The 15093-nt window shown below is 37.7% G+C and overlaps 1 protein-coding gene across 1 annotated transcript; it reads left to right on the top strand.

Moving 5' to 3' along the window:
* The first annotated feature begins 13056 nt into the window (after positions 1 to 13056).
* LOC145163878 (uncharacterized) lies at positions 13057 to 13794 on the top strand. Its single transcript, XM_079082627.1, has one exon. The coding sequence runs from the start codon at positions 13057 to 13059 to the stop codon at positions 13792 to 13794; it is 738 nt and encodes a 245-aa protein (XP_078938753.1).
* The last annotated feature ends 1299 nt before the right edge of the window (positions 13795 to 15093 follow it).

Below are 15093 nucleotides of genomic sequence, written 5' to 3' on the forward strand. Positions count from 1 at the left end.
AACCTAACAGCTATGCGGAAGCCATGGCAGGCCCCGAGTCTGCTAAATGGAAAGAGGTGATGGACAGCGAGATACAGTCCATGTATGATAATCAGGTTTGGAACTTGGTTGACAATGTACCAAGTCACAAGACAGTTGGGTGCAAATGGATCTTCAAGAAGAAGACTGACATGGATGGTAATGTACACACTTATAAGGCGCGATTGGTTGCAAAGGGCTTTTCTCAAACTCCAGGAGTTGATTATGATGAGACCTTTTCATCAGTAGCCAAGATTAAGTCTATTAGGGTATTATTAGCCATTGTTGCATTTCATGACAATGAAATATGGCAAATGGATGTCAAAACCGCTTTCCTTAATGGAAAGTTGGCTGAGGATGTTTACATGTGTCAGCCAGAGGGTTTTGTCAGTACAGAGCACCCTAATAGAGTGTGTAAGCTTGAGAAATCCATCTATGGATTGAAACAAGCACCTCGCAGATGAAATCTTTGTTTCGATGAGAAAGTCAAAGAGTTTGGCTTTTCGAGGAGTGAAGATGAATCTTGTGTATATGTCAAGGCTAGTGGGTGTATAGTTAGCTTTTTGGTGATGTATGTGGATGGCATACTACTCATAGGAAATGACATCCCAACCCTGCAGGAAGTGAAGTCCTGGCTTGGGAAATGTTTCGCTATGAAAGACTTAGGAGAAGCTGCCTATATTCTAGGGATAAGGATTCCGAGAGATCGGAGTAAAAGACTAATTGGACTTAGTCAGAGTACCTACTTGGATAAGGTGCTGAAGAGGTTCAGCATGCAGGATTCCAAAAAGGGAGAGTTACCTATCCAGTGTAACGCCAAATTGAGTAAGACTCAGAGCCCGAGTACCGAGGCTGAGATAGCATAAATGAGTCGAGTACCTTATGCTTCCGCTGTAGGATCGATCATATATGCTAAGACTTGTACTCGTCCTGATGTGGCCTTTGCCTTGAGCATGGTCAGCAGATATCAGGGGAACCCTGGCAAGGTTCACTGGACTGCGGTAAAGAACATTCTCAAGTACCTGCGGAGGACTAAGGACTGGGTCCTTACCCTTGGTGGGAGTGATGAATTGAGAGTTGTAGGGTATAGTGATGCTAGCTTCCAGACTGATAGGGATAATTTCCGCTCTCAGTCGGGCTGGGTCTTTACCTTAAACGGAGGAGCAATTATTTGGAAAAGTTCCAAGCAGGAGACAGTGGCTGATTCAACTTGCGAATAAGAGTATATAGCGGCAAGCGAGGCAACAAAGGAGGCAATATGGCTGAAGAACTTCATTGGAGACCTTGGAGTAGTACCAGCTATAAAGGAGCCTATGGAAATTTTCTGTGATAGTGAAAGTGCAGTTTCCTTAGCCAAGGAACCAAGGGATCACGGGAGATCCAGACACATTGACAGAAAATACCATTTCATCAGACATCGAATAGAAAAAGGACTCCTCGTGGCAAAGAGGGTATCATCGGATGAGAACCCAACAGATCCCCTCACGAAGGGACTGAGTAGGGCTAAGCATCTCCAGCACGCAAGGAGCATAGGGCTGAAGGATGATATTAGTTTTAGTAGTTAGATAGCCTTGAAATTTGTAAAGTGTAATTGACATTTGATGATGAATAAAAGTTGTGTTTATTTATGAGTAAAGTGTTGCTATCTTTTGTCAATCGTTTACTATTATTTCTTTTGCATGTTTTGACTTCCAGAATATTTATGTTGAGTTTTACATATTATTCAAATTATCCACAGTCGGTCATATGTTGGAAGTAGATATGAATTAAGACTGTCATGAGTTGGTTGTAGATGTCTAAGATGTTGGACATGGCCTCAACACTCATGAGTGCTCATAAGTTCTGAGTATTGGATTCAACCCACGCTCGCTGGTATCACTTCATGGAATTTATCTCGAGTGATCGCGAGACGGTAATATCATATAAGTCTTCAAACCTAGAGATATGACTTGTTGCCTATGAGTTAGTTATGCATTGATCGTACGAAAACGCATTGGTAACTCGATGTTATAAAACGTGCTTTTGTGTGTGATTCAACAAGTAGTAGAACAAGCATATGATTCGAAGTTTATCTGTTCCTTCTTGGATTAGAAGCGATATCTGGGCCTCTCGATGATTTTGTTTTGACCTATGTAACGGGCCCGGTCAGAACTAAGTTGATGTGTTCAATTAAGTTCTATGTCAAACAAATCGGAAATCGAGAAACAAACTGCTGGACAATAAGTACGACATTATTCCATGTATTTGCCCGGCTGATATCTAGAACAGAGGATTATATGATCACTTATCTTAAATGGCGTATCATCATCTTCTCAGTTCCGAGAGACCTTGAACAGAGCTACGATTGCTGATCGGTTCCTGAAGTCATACTTGCAGTTATAGTTATTAGACTTATCCAAGTGGGAGACTGTTGGATAAGGTGTCTAAGTCCATAACTATTTCTGGTATGTACTTGACCCGACCCGACATGGTCCATTTGGGTTGCATGGCATCATGCAATTGGATAGACTAAAATGAGAGAAATAACACTTATGGTTTATTAATATATTATAAGTTCTAATATATTAATAATATTATTTAATTAATATTGATCAAGAATTAATCTAGAATTAATTAAGTGATCAAAAAGGAGACTAATTAAATATATGGGTTGATTGTGTAAATCATCCATACTTGTATAGTGGGCTAGATGCTCCATGGATTATCTAGTTGGGCTAAGGTCCATAGGATGCTCCATGGGAGTTACAAACCCATGGGTCATGGAAATGAAGAGCCATGTTACATTAGGGTTTACATGGTGTAACCCTAATGCAACATACTATATAAGCATACTTATATCCACCAAAAATCGGCTACACTAGTGAGACAAGAGGGCAAGCCGAATTTAGAAGTGTTCTACATTCTCTCAAAGTTTATTCCAAGAGCATTTGGTATTGTGTGAAACATTTGAGGCATCACACTTGGGGTGCTAGGCTCTCAAGGTTTTCAAGGAATCAAATCAACTACAAGGTATGTAATTCTAGCCATCTTTTATGTTTAAAGTTCCCCATGTATGCTAGATAGGATTATGAACCTTGGAAAAAGTATTTTGCATGTATTTTAGACAAACATAGATCCAAGGTTTTCTAGGGTTGCTTGTACACTTAGGGGTGTTAGAATGCTCAAAACCCTTCACCCTGTCCACATCTCGTGAGGTGTTTTGGCAACCTTCTTAGTTGGGACTAGATTAAGGATATGGGTGGTAGTCTCTAAGGCATACCCCCAGAATGAGATAGGTAACGAAGCTCGAATCATCATGGAACGAACCATGTCCAACAAGGTTCGATTGCGACTCTCAGCCACACCATTAAGTTGTGGTGTCCTAGGTGGCGTCAATTGTGAAACAATTCCACATTCCTTAAGATAGTTGTGGAACTCGATACTAAGATACTCATCACCCCTGTCGGATCTGAGCATCTTTATCTTCCTGCCCAATTGATTCTCCACTTCATGCTTAAACTCTTTGAACTTTTCAAAGGTTTCCGACTTGTGCTTGATTAAGTAGATATACCCACATCTGCTATAATTGTCGGTGAACGTAACATAGAAGCGGTTAGCATCCCTTCTGGTGGATCTGAAGGGCCCAAACACATCGGTGTGTATGAGATCCAATAATCCCTCACCTTTTTCACAAGTGCCAGTGAAATGTGACTTAGTCATCTTTCCAAGCAAACAAGATTCGCATGTGTCATCCGACTTTAGGTCAAATGTAACGCCCATGTTTCTAGGCTAGGCATTAATGATGATGTAATAGTCTAGGTTAACCGTTGTAAATCGTTGTGAAATAATAAGAATGTATTATTTGAGTATTATGTGTTTTATGCTTAATGATGTAATTAAATGAATTAAGGATAAAAATAAGCGATAAAATAAAATATTAGATAAGCCCGATATCTATACATGAAGTTGTAGTGGTCGTGGTAAGGTTTCCGAATATATAAAGAATGTCGAAATCCAAGTTATAACGAAGAAGTTATGACCTGTCGAAGTTTCGTGACAGAACCGGTACGACACTGCGTGACGTAAATAGTGAATTTACGATAGAGAGATATTTAGCCTTAGTGATCTAAAGGAAAGTCGTAGAATACGTTAAACCGAGAGCGTGTATAAAAAGAACGTCTAAATCTGACTTCGTATGAGGAAGTTATGGTTTTTTGAAGTTTCGACTTAGCGGTATGCAGCCCAAAGTTTGAATATGAGATCGAGTGATTTCTAGCCGAAACAATCTAAACGAGAGTCGAAGATCTCGTTGATAGTAGTCCAACGTTGAAGGAGTTGTGAATTCCTAACGGAGTTTTCCTGTCCCGGCCTACTAAAAATAATATAATAAAAGTTAAAGTCAAAATTAGCTGACGGAGTCTAAACGAGAGTTGTAGAGCATAATCTCACCTACGCGTGCATATAAAAAACATCGAAAACGAAGCTCGTATACGAAAGATATGAATTTCTGAAGTTCGGGGCACAAACCCCGACACTGTGTCAGAATTCACGACCTGAACACAGTGTTCACGACGTGAACTCAGAAGTGACGCCTTCCAGAGCAAGTGGACTGATGACGAACGCAATGACCTATGCCTGACTAAACTCACAACGTGAATTTTGAGATTCACGACGTGAATCCAGAAAAATGGCCCTATAAATAGAAACCGAAGGGCAGTCGGCCATAGTTGCTAATTCCTTCACTCTCTCACTCTCGATACCCTCTCTAGCTGTCTTGAAGTACCCCCGAAGCCCCTGTATCATCCCGACACCCGAAGCAAGTCCCGAAGCACCGAAGATCCCGAGAAGAAAAGAGTTTCAAGCTGAAGCTCTGCCCGCGAGAAGCCCGGTGTGTGAAGATATCCCGGTTTCACCGAAGAATACTGCTCTAAGAGCCGTAGTGCTGTCCGATAATCTTCTTATCAAGTGAGTGTGTAGTTGCTTTCTTCTAACACATAGATATGAATTATTCTCTATAAAATACGTGCTATGTGTTTGTATATTATCTGTTATCTGGAATGAGTATTGATTGGATATATTATACAGGTTTTAAAGTTGTATAAGTATATATATATATATATATATATATATATATATATATATATATATATATATATATATATATATATATATATATATATATATATGTATATGTATATGTTATCTACAAAACTGTTGGGTATAACATGGGTAGATAGTTGATGTGTGATGAAATAAAATGATGAGAGGCCTCGATGTTGTTGTTGATCTAGTCGTCTAGCGGAGTATGGATGACGACCACGGACTGTTTCTAGACTTTCCAATGGAACGCTGGTAGGTTCATAACCTGTAGGTGTTGTGAACGACGTGTTCACCGGTGTACTCTATCCCCCTCATGGTTGCCTTTAGGACATATATTGTTGAGGAAACCCTTTTGCAGTAATGTCCATCCCGATGAAAAATCCTAGACTAGGTCCATAGTGATAGTTGTTGTTTTAGGGACGTAAAGTGAGGATAACGGGAATGGGTAATCGGGTTATTGTTGGTTGGTGAAATTAAATATAATTATTTATTGTGGGTTGAAAACCCTATATGCTCACCAGGCTCCCAAGCCTGACCCACTCAGTTTTATTTGTATTACAGTTAGTGGCGCGAGAATATAAGTTGGATGAATCATCAAGATATTTTGTTTATAGGCCAGTAGTTGTATATAACTGTTGTAAGGCTTATAATGTGCCGTTTATGCTTTTGGTCTGTATCAGAACATGACATCCCGAGTTTTGTTATATATGAAAATACATTTCTTTAAGAAATGCTTTGATAAATTTTATCTTATCATATTTTGTTTTGGGAACAAATTTCGCAACCCTTTTAATCAAAGGATTACTCTGAAATTATTTTAAAAAGCATAAATTAAATCGGTCTTTTCTGGCCGTGAATTTGGGGATGTCACATCAAATGACTCCAACACTCCATCCTTTTGGAGTTGGGCTATGCGCTTCTTGTTGACATGTCCAAGACGACAATGCCACAAGCATGCCTTGTCCAAACCATTTGACGAATCAATATGAAATACATTCTTTCCTAATTTGTCTACAACCATCACAGTTTTATATATACCATTACAAGGCAATGCTTCAAAATAAAATTTACCATTACAGAAAGCATTAATAGAACCAATTTCATTATTAAACGAAAATCTAAAACCTTGTTTATACAAACCATGACAAGAAATAATGTTTCTCGCTATTTCCAACGAGTAGCAACAATCGTTCAAATCTAACCCTAACCTACTACTAAACATTAAAGAATAAACTCCAATCTTGGTGACAGGCGACGCTTTCCTATTCCCCATGATCAAGTTCATCTTCCCATGCTCCACATCCCTAATTCTTCTTAGACCCTGCAAATCGGAACAAATATGAAAACCACATCCTGTATCAAGGACCCAAGAACTATCATGTGATGAGTTGTTAGATTGAATAGTGTAAATACCTGCGAAGGTGGGCTTTATCTTCCCATCCTTGATGTCTTGCAGATACTTCGGGCAGCTTCGTTTCCAATTCCCTTTGTCGTGACAGTAGAAGCACTCTGCATCTTTTGGATTAGACGAAGGAGTAGCAGAACCACCTTTGGTTCCACTTGAAGAAGAACCATCATGAGAATTTCCCTTGTGGCTCTTAGAAGGAGCTTTCCTTTTCTTCCCTTTCCCTTGTCCAATTGCCAAGACAGGGGCAACAACAGTAGGAGTTGATGCGACAACTTTGCCTTTCAAGCCGGTTTCAGAAGTTCTTAACAACCCTTGAAGTTTGTTCAAGGTCACCTCATCCTTGTTCATATGATAAGTCATCTTGAACTATTCATAACAAGGAGGTAAAGAGTGGAGGATAATATCAATGGCCAGCTCTTCATCGAAGTTGACATTTAGCTTGAGCAAACGGTCCACATATCTTTGCATTCTTTGCAAGTGGGTCGTGATGGACTCTCCATCCTTCATTTTGGTTGTTAGTAACGAGGCAACAATCTCGTACCTCTCTTGACGCGCACTTTGATGGTACTTTTCCATCAAATCTTGGTGCATGTCATAAGGCCAGAAGTCCTCGTAGAACTTTTGAATTTAGGGAGTCATGGTGGCTACCATGACGCACGACACCTTTGTCGCCTCTTTGCATCAAGCCCTATACTCAGTGATCTCTTCGAGAGTAGCAGTAGTTTCATTGATCTCGACGAGTTCTTTGTCGAGAATTTCTTCCTTGTCCTCATACTATAAGGCCACGCGAATGTTGCGAATCCAATTGTTAAAATTGGATCCATCAAATGTGACCCTCCCACAAATGCCCAAGAGAGAAAGTGGGTCGAGGAGTTGGCGTTGGAGGAGTTTGAGCCTGACATCTGAAAAAGAAAAGAGACAAATTTTAGATTAGATAAGAATCCTTAATATAACACCCACATGAAATATTAAGGCTAGGACCCAACACAATATTCCACAATTCGGAAGAGGGATGTCGTAATCCAATTGCAAAATATTTGAAGGTAGGTAAATGACGATTTACCAATTTCCTCCATGAAAAACGAAAATGAAAATTAGGTTTTAAATGAATTGAAATTCCTAGATTCTTTGAGATTCATTGAACTTTTCAATGACATGTTTAATCTCGATTATGCCCTTCAAGTTTGTGAATGGGATACCGAGGATCACAAACAAGGTGTAAATAACCATGCAAATGTGCTTGGTACTCTTGATGTCATTTATCACCTAATCAATGTGTCGGTTAACCACACACGCTCCATTGATCTATGATAAACATCGAGCTACCCTTTGCCACCCTTGTTAGTCCAAGTTAGTATGCCGGTTAACCACACACGCTCCACTAACGACCTAGCAAGGTGCAAAGTGCAATTTCATGGAATAACATCATTTTTCACATTTTGCCTAAAGTAACTTAATATTTCAAAATTAAAACTTTTTAATCAAATTTTAAATTTTAAAACTTGAGGGAAAAGTTTGAATAATCATATAATTTTATCTTTATCTAAATTTGACCTAATCCAATTTTTATTTTGCAAGATAAATACAATTCAAAATTTACAAATAATTAGTTTATCATACAATCTAGTAATTATCTTAAGTTTTGACCATTATCTTCCAATTAGATTAGGATATCCATTACCATATCAAAAATTCGAATTTTTAATTAGTAAAACAACTTATGGTAATTATCCAAACCTAATTTAAGCCAAAATCCCGAAAATATGCTATCTGACTCGTCTCCACGTCGTGTAATGCAGTTACACGTCGTGGAGAGCCAACATGCCGTGGGCAAATATGAACACGCCGTGTTCATCAGGCAGAACCAAAAACGATTTTTTCTTTTGCTTTGAACGATTCATCAATGCATCAAATATAACAGAAAAACACCCTAAGCTCTGATACCACTAATGTGTTTTGAGCACAACAACATTCCTATGGTGTACATGCAACCCTAATGCTTTGGATCTAGGTTTTTCTCAAGTTACACATACAATTTGATTCATCCAAATCATAAACCCTAATCTAGCATGCCATTTTCGAAATTGGTAACACAAAACAAAGTTAGAAGAATACATTTTCTTGTAGCTTGATCAATCTTGACCTTCAAGAGCTTAGTGCCTCAAATGTTGCACCTCTAGTGAGTCACAAACACTAAGTAGCAATGGAGGATTATGAGAGAGAGGTGAGAGGCTCCTAAAATCGGCTAGGGTATTCTCTTGGAAGCAAGTGGCCGATTTTGGGAGTCCTAGGGGTTCCTGATATAGCTGAGCTGCTAGGGTTTCCGAATGGAACTCTAATCTCTGCTTAGGCCTTAAGCAACCCATTAGATCCTTCCAGAACCCCCCTTTGGACGAATTCTATGTGGGCTACACATAGAATTTTGTCCATCCCTTCTTAGGGATCCACAAGCCCAACTTTGCAACTATTAGATAATTGCAATATCAGTCCCCTTAATTCAATTAGTCTCTTTTGAACACCAAATTAATTTCTGATCAATACTAATTAAATAATATGATTTCTCAATTAATATATTATTCTTATAATATATTAATAAATCACAATTAACCACTTTCTCCATAATTCATCCTATCAAATTGCTATGGTGAAGGCAACCCAAAAGGACCATGCTACTATTGGGTCAAGTACATACCAATTATAGTTATGGGCTTAGACACCTAATCCAACAGTTTAGTCACGTGATGCAACTCGAGAGGTGCTTTGTACTATTGATCCGTTTAGAATTAACATTGATGATTTATCACATGCCACTAATCCACCAACTGTTATTGATCCACCACCTGTCGCTGATCCTCTGCCTGCAGCTCATCAGGATTCCCCACCATCAAGGCCTTATCGTAATAAGAAGTCCACAAAGCTACTTGACTTTATCTATTCCTCTTACTCACCAGTGTTTGCCTCCTTTATTGCTAATGTACATCGTCTCTCTAAGCCAACATCCTACAAAGAGGTCGTATCTGATCCCCTTTGGTAGACCACTACGACTGAGGAACTTGCAGCTCTTTATCAGACTCATACATAGGATCTGGTTCCGTTTCTTCCCAGAAAGCACATGGTTGGTTGTCGTTGGGTATATAAAATCAAAACAAAGTCTGATGGATCCATTAAACATTATAAAGCCAGACTTGTTGCGAAAGGGTACGCGCAAAAGTATGGTATGAATTATGAGGAAACTTTTGCTCCCGTCGCAAAAAAAAATGACGACTATTCGCACATTGATTACAATTTCTTCCATTCGCCAATGGAAGATTTATCAGATGGAGGTCAAGAATGTGTTATTGAATGATGATCTTCGTGAGGAAGTATACATGTTTCCTCCCCCAGTTATTGCTCACCAACTTGGTGAATTTTGTCGACTTCGGAAGGCACTATATGGCCTCAAACAAGCCCCTCGTGCTTGGTTTGAGATATTTTCAACGATAATTACTTCGCTTGGTTTTCACCGAAGTAATCATGATTTGACTCTATTTGTATGGTGTACGAGTGCAAGTTTATTCTCTCCTTATATGTCAATAACATGATTATTGCTGATGTTGATCATGATGGTATATAGCTTTAAAGTGTGATGTGGCTTACTGTTTTGCTATGAAAGACTTGGGCTTGCTGCGTTATTTCTTGGGGATTGAAATTGCTCAATCTCTAAAGAGTTATCTTTTATCTCAAACGAAGTATATATCAGATTTGTTTGAACGAGCACGACTCACGGATAATCGGACAATTGATACGCCTATAGAGAGTAATACAAAGTATTCTCCAACTGATGGTGTCCCCTTATCAGATCTAAGTCTTTATCGTACCATTGTAGGTAGTCTGGTTTACCTGACTGTCACTAGACCAGATATTGTTCATAATGTTCATGTAGTTAGTCGATTTGTCACTACTCCTTCTACTGTTCATTGGGGAGTTGTTCTTCATATTTTGAGATATCTTCGTGGTACTCGGTTCTGCACCCTTGTGTTTCCATCTACATCTCTCTTGAGTTGCATGCCTATAATGATGCAAATTGGGATAGTGATATTTATGATCGTAAGTCCACTATTGGGTATTGTGTTTTTCTTGGAGATTCATTGATATCATGGAAAAGCAAGAAACAAGATGTTGTCTCTCGATTTTCTACATAATCTGAGTATCAAGCCATGACTATCTCCACTTGTGAGATTGTTTGGTTGAGATGGCTTCTTGCAGATATAAGCGTTCACATCTCTCAATGTACCTCTTTGTATTGTGACAACGAGAGTGCGATAATGATTCCCAAGAATTTAGTGTTTCATGAGCGCACAAAACACATTGAGGTTGATTGTCATTTCACACGTCATCATCTCCAGAAGGGCATTATCTCCCTTCCTTATGTTCCTTCCACTTTACAGATTGTTGATATTCTTACGAAGCCATTGACTGCTCCTCGATTTCATTTTCTGTCTGACAAACTCTCAATGCTTATTGCTTATGTTCCTAATTACATTTTGGGTTTTATTTTTTATTAGGTATTATGTTGGCCCATTAGTTAGGAAACTCTAATTAGCTAGTTTATAAATTACGTATTTTTATTTCATTGTATTTGTACTTCTGATTTGATTAATATATAATACCATAGCCATTTTATGTCTTTTATTTGTTAGATTTCACAATGCACTCAACTTGAAAACGGAACCCAACATATATACATAACATATATACATATGTTTTTTTTTTAATTAAAGTTCTTTATTTGGTACCCACTAGTTAAACTTTCTACCAAAATTCACCCTTCTTTCTTTTCTATGTACAACAACTGTTCAATGGGTTGGTTAGTTTAAAGGATTAGTTAAATTTTTTTTTTTTATTATTATTTATTATATTAATTAATAAAATGGACCCTTCTTACCTTAAGGCCCGGCTCCAATCATCTGATGTGAAAAACAGCTAGTTTTCCAATATTAATTCAACTTGCTTCTGATACTAATTCAAGTTCGTCTCTTTTACTTAAAAAAACACATTAACCGAATTAATTTCGTTAAGTTGAAAATAATCAGCATCGATATCTTTAGGGCTCCTAAAAATAAACCAGGTTAATCTCAATCAAATTTAAACTTAGCTTAATTATTTATTAGATTTTTCTTAAACATTAAAATTTAGAGATAAATAGTGTGTTTGACTGTGTGCCCGAAATTAAAAATAATGCAACTGTGAATTCCACAAGGATTGGATCTTTATCGACTGTTGATGCAAAATCTAGTCATCACGAGTCACGGCACGCATGTCTTTCACAAGACTTATAAGCAAATCTGAACTTAATCATTTAATTAATTAATTTCCTACATTTGTCTTTGATTAAATATAATAAATATTACATTACATCAAGGTAACACAGTAGCAATCATCACTTAAGAATTAAGTATTTCTAAAATAGTTGCATTATTTTGAATTTCAAAGACTTCAACATATCTGTATATCAGTATATATTTAAAAAAAATACAATTGTAAAGATGATAATATTCCAAAGGTTATCTTAAATAGACATGCACCCACACGGCCACACTTACACACACGGTGACGAATTCCTATGTGTGTCCAACATAATGTAAGCGGCAACATAAACAGATATTAAATGTATTGTTATTGGGTTGGGTTGAAATTTGAGTTTTCATAATCATTTTTCTATATTTGAGTTTTATTCTTAAATATATTTTATTGGTTTAACTAGAACAAGAGATATCTCTAAAGACTCTAGAAAGACGTGTTCAGAAAAATCATATAAGATGAAAATTCATTAATTAAATATACTAACCATTTAATACAAAATTAAGTATGATAACTACGTACATACATATAATTGTTAGCCTAATAAGATTTTGGGTTTATCTTGTATTGGGTTTTATGATTGGGCATTTTAGCTAAGAAACCCTAATTATTTAGTCTATATATTATGTCTTTCCCTTTCATTGTACTTGTACTTCTCTTTGATAATAATACGAAACCCTAACCGTTATACGTTTTTCACTTGTTATTTTTTTATGGTATCAGAGCTCGGTTGATCATCTGTACTTTTGTTTTGGGGGCGAGTTGTAGCAGACACGACACTATTCATCGAAGTTACTGTTCATCGAACTTACTATATATTCACCAACACTATTCATCGAAGTTACTATTCATCGAATGTAGTGTACTCGAAGTTACTATTCACCATCACTATTCGTCGAAGTTACTATTCATCAGCACTATTCACGTATTGTTTGCAATTTTAGGAATGGTTTTCTTGCTCGTTTCTGTATTCAATTTGATTTGATTTGTTCGTTTCAACGACTTCGAGGGTTTCGTTTCGTCTGTTGGTTTTGTTGAATTTGAGATCTTGATTGTTGTTGTTGCTATTCGTATTTGTTGTTGTTTTGGTTATTCCGTTTGAATGATATTGGAAATATGGCCCTGAGAGATGATTCTCTTAAGTCCATTAGTATCCAACTCGATGGCAAGAACTATGTCTATTGGAGTTATGTTATGAAAAAATTGTTGCGATGCAAGACTATGTGGGGGATTGTTACAGGAAGAAACCAACAGACGAGAAGACTGATAAGTATGCAACCTTACTGGATTCATGGGAGACTGATAACTCCAAGATCATTACTTGGATTAACAATTCTGTTATCCAGTTTATTAGTACTCAATTGGCGAAGTATGACACAACAAAGGAGGTTTGGGATCACTTGGCTAGGTTGTATACTCAATCAAACTTTACAAAGAAGTATCAATTAGAGTTTGATATTCGAGCCCTCCAACAGAACAATCTCAGTGTTCATGAATTTTATGCAGCTATGTCGGAGTTGTGGGATCAGTTGACTCTTACAAAACTTGATGTGTTGAAGGATTTTAAGCCTTATATTGATAGAAGGGAAGAGGAACGTTTGGTTCAGTTCTTGATGGCATTACGTTCAGATTTTGAAGGCTTGCATGAATCAATCTTGCATCACACACCTCTTCCCACTGTTGATTCGGTTGTTCACGAGTTGATTGCTGAAGAAACTCGTATCAAGTCCCATGCTGAAAAAGGTCCCAAGATAGCCACTCCTGATGTATTTGCTATTCCACAACGACCTCATTCTTCAAACCAAAATCATCTCAAAGTTGCATTTGATGAGTGTGCTTTCTGTAAGAAGAAGAACCATTGGAAGGCAAATTGTCCTTTGCTGACAAGCAAGAGAAATCAGCAGCAACACCAAACGAGATCACCGACACAGTCTCATCCTTCACAGTAGAACATGTCTTCTGGACAGTCACGTCCCTCATTGCCATCTTTTAGGCCACCACAGTACACTGCTGTTACACCTTCAGTTGAGAATGAAACAAATTTTACACCACCATCAGCCTTGGATCTGCAGATTGTTGAGCAATTCAGACAGTTCATTGCTTCCAATCCAACTGCCATGTCAGATTCCATGCCTCATTCAGGTCCGTCTTCGTCCAACATGCCAGGTATTCCTTCATCCTTGTGGATATTGGATTCTGGTGCATGTCACCATATTTGTCATCTTTTGCTTCATTATCTTCTCATACACTTGTATCTGTTATGTTTGTTAGTGCTACACTCATATCAATAGAGGGTATTGGTTCTATTGTCACTCCTTATATATCTTTAACATATATGTATTACATTCCCACACTTGCTTTGAATCTTGCATCAGTCATTCAGTTGTGTAAATCTAGTTGTTGGGTCTTCTTTTCTGATTCATTATGTTGTGTATAGGACATTCGGTCTCGGAGGGTGATTGGGATAGGTCATAGACTTGGGGAGATCTATATTTTGGAGCAGATACATATTGTTGAAGTTGTTGCATCTAGTGTCGATTTGTCGTCTTTTGTTTAAACCCTTTGTCGTCTGTTTTTTATCTTTGGCATTCTCGTTTGGGACATGTGTCAACGTCTTGTTAACAGTTTTTGGTTTCCACTGGTGTGTTAGGTTCTTTGAAAACTAATGATATTTCTTATTGTTGTGGTTGTAAACTGGGAAAATTTTATGCTTTATCGTTTAATAAAAGTGTCACTCGTTATGTTGCTCACTTTCATATCGTGCATTATGATGTGTAGGGTCCATCTCCGATCACCATTAAATCGGGAGCTAACTATTATGTTTCATTCATTGATGATTGCACTTGTTATACATGGGTTTATTTTATGAAGCGTAGGTCTGACTTTTTCACCATATATAGTGAATTCAGAGCTCTTGTCAAGACTCAACACTCTGCTGTCATAAAATGTTTTCGGTGTGATTTGGGAGGAGAATTTACCTCCAATGATTTTAAACAATTATTGGCATCTGATGGCATTGTATATCAATCATCTTGTACAGACACTCCTTGGCAGAATGGTGTTGTAGAAAGGAAACATCGACATCTCCTAGAAACTGCAAGATCCTTATTACTTTCTGCTCGAGTTCCTAATATGTTTTGGGGAGAAGCTGTATATACCGCCATTTATGTTATTAATCGCATTCCTATCGTGTACACTTCGGGGAAGTCTCCTTATGAAATGTTGTTTTGACAACTTCCAAAGTATTC

Source organism: Lactuca virosa, chromosome 3 (assembly GCF_052849685.1).
Source record: "Lactuca virosa cultivar CGN04683 chromosome 3, Lactuca_virosa_CGN04683_v6, whole genome shotgun sequence".
NCBI lineage: Eukaryota > Viridiplantae > Streptophyta > Magnoliopsida > Asterales > Asteraceae > Lactuca > Lactuca virosa.

Excerpts from the sequence above, each read along its gene's own strand:
- LOC145163878 (XM_079082627.1), top strand. The coding sequence starts at position 13,057 with ATGCAAGACTATGTGGGGGATTGTTACAGGAAGAAACCAACAGACGAG.